This window comes from Papaver somniferum, chromosome 3, assembly GCF_003573695.1.
Source record: "Papaver somniferum cultivar HN1 chromosome 3, ASM357369v1, whole genome shotgun sequence".
NCBI classification, from domain to species: Eukaryota; Viridiplantae; Streptophyta; class Magnoliopsida; order Ranunculales; family Papaveraceae; genus Papaver; species Papaver somniferum.
In genome coordinates this window covers 148,723,135-148,725,120 of record NC_039360.1, presented here as the reverse complement: position 1 = coordinate 148,725,120, position 1,986 = coordinate 148,723,135, and the positions used below count along the sequence as shown (strand labels likewise).

The following is a 1,986-nucleotide window of genomic DNA, read 5'->3' as shown; positions in this document are numbered from 1 at the left end:
TGGGTTTTCAATTCAAGCGATCAGGAGATACGATTAGTAGACATGTGAACACGGTGTTGAAAGGAGTTATTAGGCTTCAAGGAGAGTTGTTAAAAGAACCGGTAGCAGTCTCTACAAGTTCTGTTGACTAGAGATGGAACTGCTTTAAGGTATGAGATTGTCTCAAATGAAATATTATAACTTTTTTAACCTTATATGTCATGAATATTAACACTTGGTTTTTCGTATCACTAATGAACTATTAACATCACCTTGTTTACCTTTAGAACTGCCTAGGGGCATTAGATGGAACACATATTAGTTTCCACGTTGCAACAGCAGACAAGCCTAGGTATCGTACAAGGAAAAGCGCAATTTCTACCAATGTCTTAGGTGTATGTTCTCAAGACTTGTAGGTTATATATGTATATCCTGGATGGGAAGGATCAGCTGCTGATTCTCGTGTTCTTAGGGAAGCCATTTACAAAAAAAATGGCTTAAAAGTTCCACATGGTAAGTTTGTTAGAGTATTATAACTTGAATCTGCGGATTAGCGAGTGTTTTTCATGTTTTTTATTAAGATAGTGATGGTTGTTTACATGCTTACTTGTTTAGGTTACTATTACCTTGTTGATACCGGTTATCCAAATAGTGGAGGATTTCTTGCTCTCTTTAGAGGTCAACGTTATCATTTGAAGGAATGGGGGCGAGATCGTTTAGAACCCAGGACAGCTGAAGAATTGTTCAATATGAAACATTGTAGGGCTAGGAATGTGATTGAAAGAGTTTTTGGATTGTTGAAAATGAGATGGGAAATACTTAGGGGTCCCTCTTGGTATCCTGTGAACATACATTGCCGTTTTATCATGGCCTGTTGTTTGATACATAACCTTATTAGGAGAGAAATGCCTATGGATGAATTTTTTCCGGAAGATGAATATGAAGATGGACCAATTAATTTGGTTTCTCCTCAAGAAAGTCGAATGATCGAACATGTCGATTCCTCGAATTATTGGGATGTTCAGAGAAAGGAGTTAGCTGATCAAATGTGGGAAAGATGGACTGCACGTAGATGTAGGCGCATATTTAGTTAAAATGATTTCATCATTTTCCTGTATTATCTTACATTTTTTATCACTTTCATTTGTACTGAACTGTTACAAGAACAAGGTTTATTACTTATCTTCTAATGGTATAGTAAGGGGGATGGTTCATTTCAGATTTATTTTTGCAAATGGTTGATTTTTGTCTCTATCTTATAGTATATGTGTGAGTTTGATAGCAGCAATGACTACTATGTTTTCCGCCTTTACAACAATCACAGATGATGAGATCTCACTATTAATCTGTGAGTTACTATGGTTCATTTCCTTGTTCCATTTGAAGTTAAACTACTTATGAAATTATCTTGACATAATTTGGTTGTAAACAGGCAAGTAATGGCACCTCATCGGAGTTGGATACAAGCTGAAGATGACATATTGGTTGATGTTTTGACGGAACTTGCACTTGATGGCAAGTGGAAGAGTGATACAGGATTTAAATCTGGCTATTTGAAAGTGATTGAGCAAAAATTAGCTGAGAAACTACCCAATTCCGGGTTAAGTACTACCAACATTGATTCGAGAATAAAGACTTTGAAGAAGCATTCAATGGCAATCAACGAAATGCTAAGTTCTGGAAGTGGTTTTGAATGGGATTATGTCAACAATAAGCTTGTGTGTGAGAAGAATTTATTTGATGAATGGGCTAAGGTAATTTCAAACCATTATTTAATATATTCCTTTCTATTTAATTAGCTGTGTCTCTAATTTCTCCTCTAATCACTATTCGAAGTTTGAGATTGAGTTACCTTATGAACCATGTAGTGTGAACAATGTAAGTATATTTAGTGAATTTGGTAACGATGACCATTATAGGCATCAATTGATGGTGATAACTAGACCTTGTGGTGGGATAAGGTCTCTGTGTATGGACTTTGAGGAAGTCAAGGCTTGAATACGCAGT

General features: G+C 36.0%; 1 protein-coding gene across 1 annotated transcript; it reads left to right on the top strand.

Annotated features, from left to right (window-relative positions):
* The first annotated feature begins 566 nt into the window (after positions 1-566).
* Positions 567-1,073, top strand: LOC113360091 (protein ALP1-like). The gene has a single exon (XM_026603638.1). It carries the CDS (start codon positions 567-569, stop codon positions 1,071-1,073), a length of 507 nt encoding a protein of 168 aa, XP_026459423.1.
* Positions 1,074-1,986: the final 913 nt, after the last annotated feature.

Bases quoted from the DNA above. Each gene is read 5' to 3' on its own strand.
- LOC113360091 (XM_026603638.1), top strand. From the start codon at position 567: ATGGTTGTTTACATGCTTACTTGTTTAGGTTACTATTACCTTGTTGAT.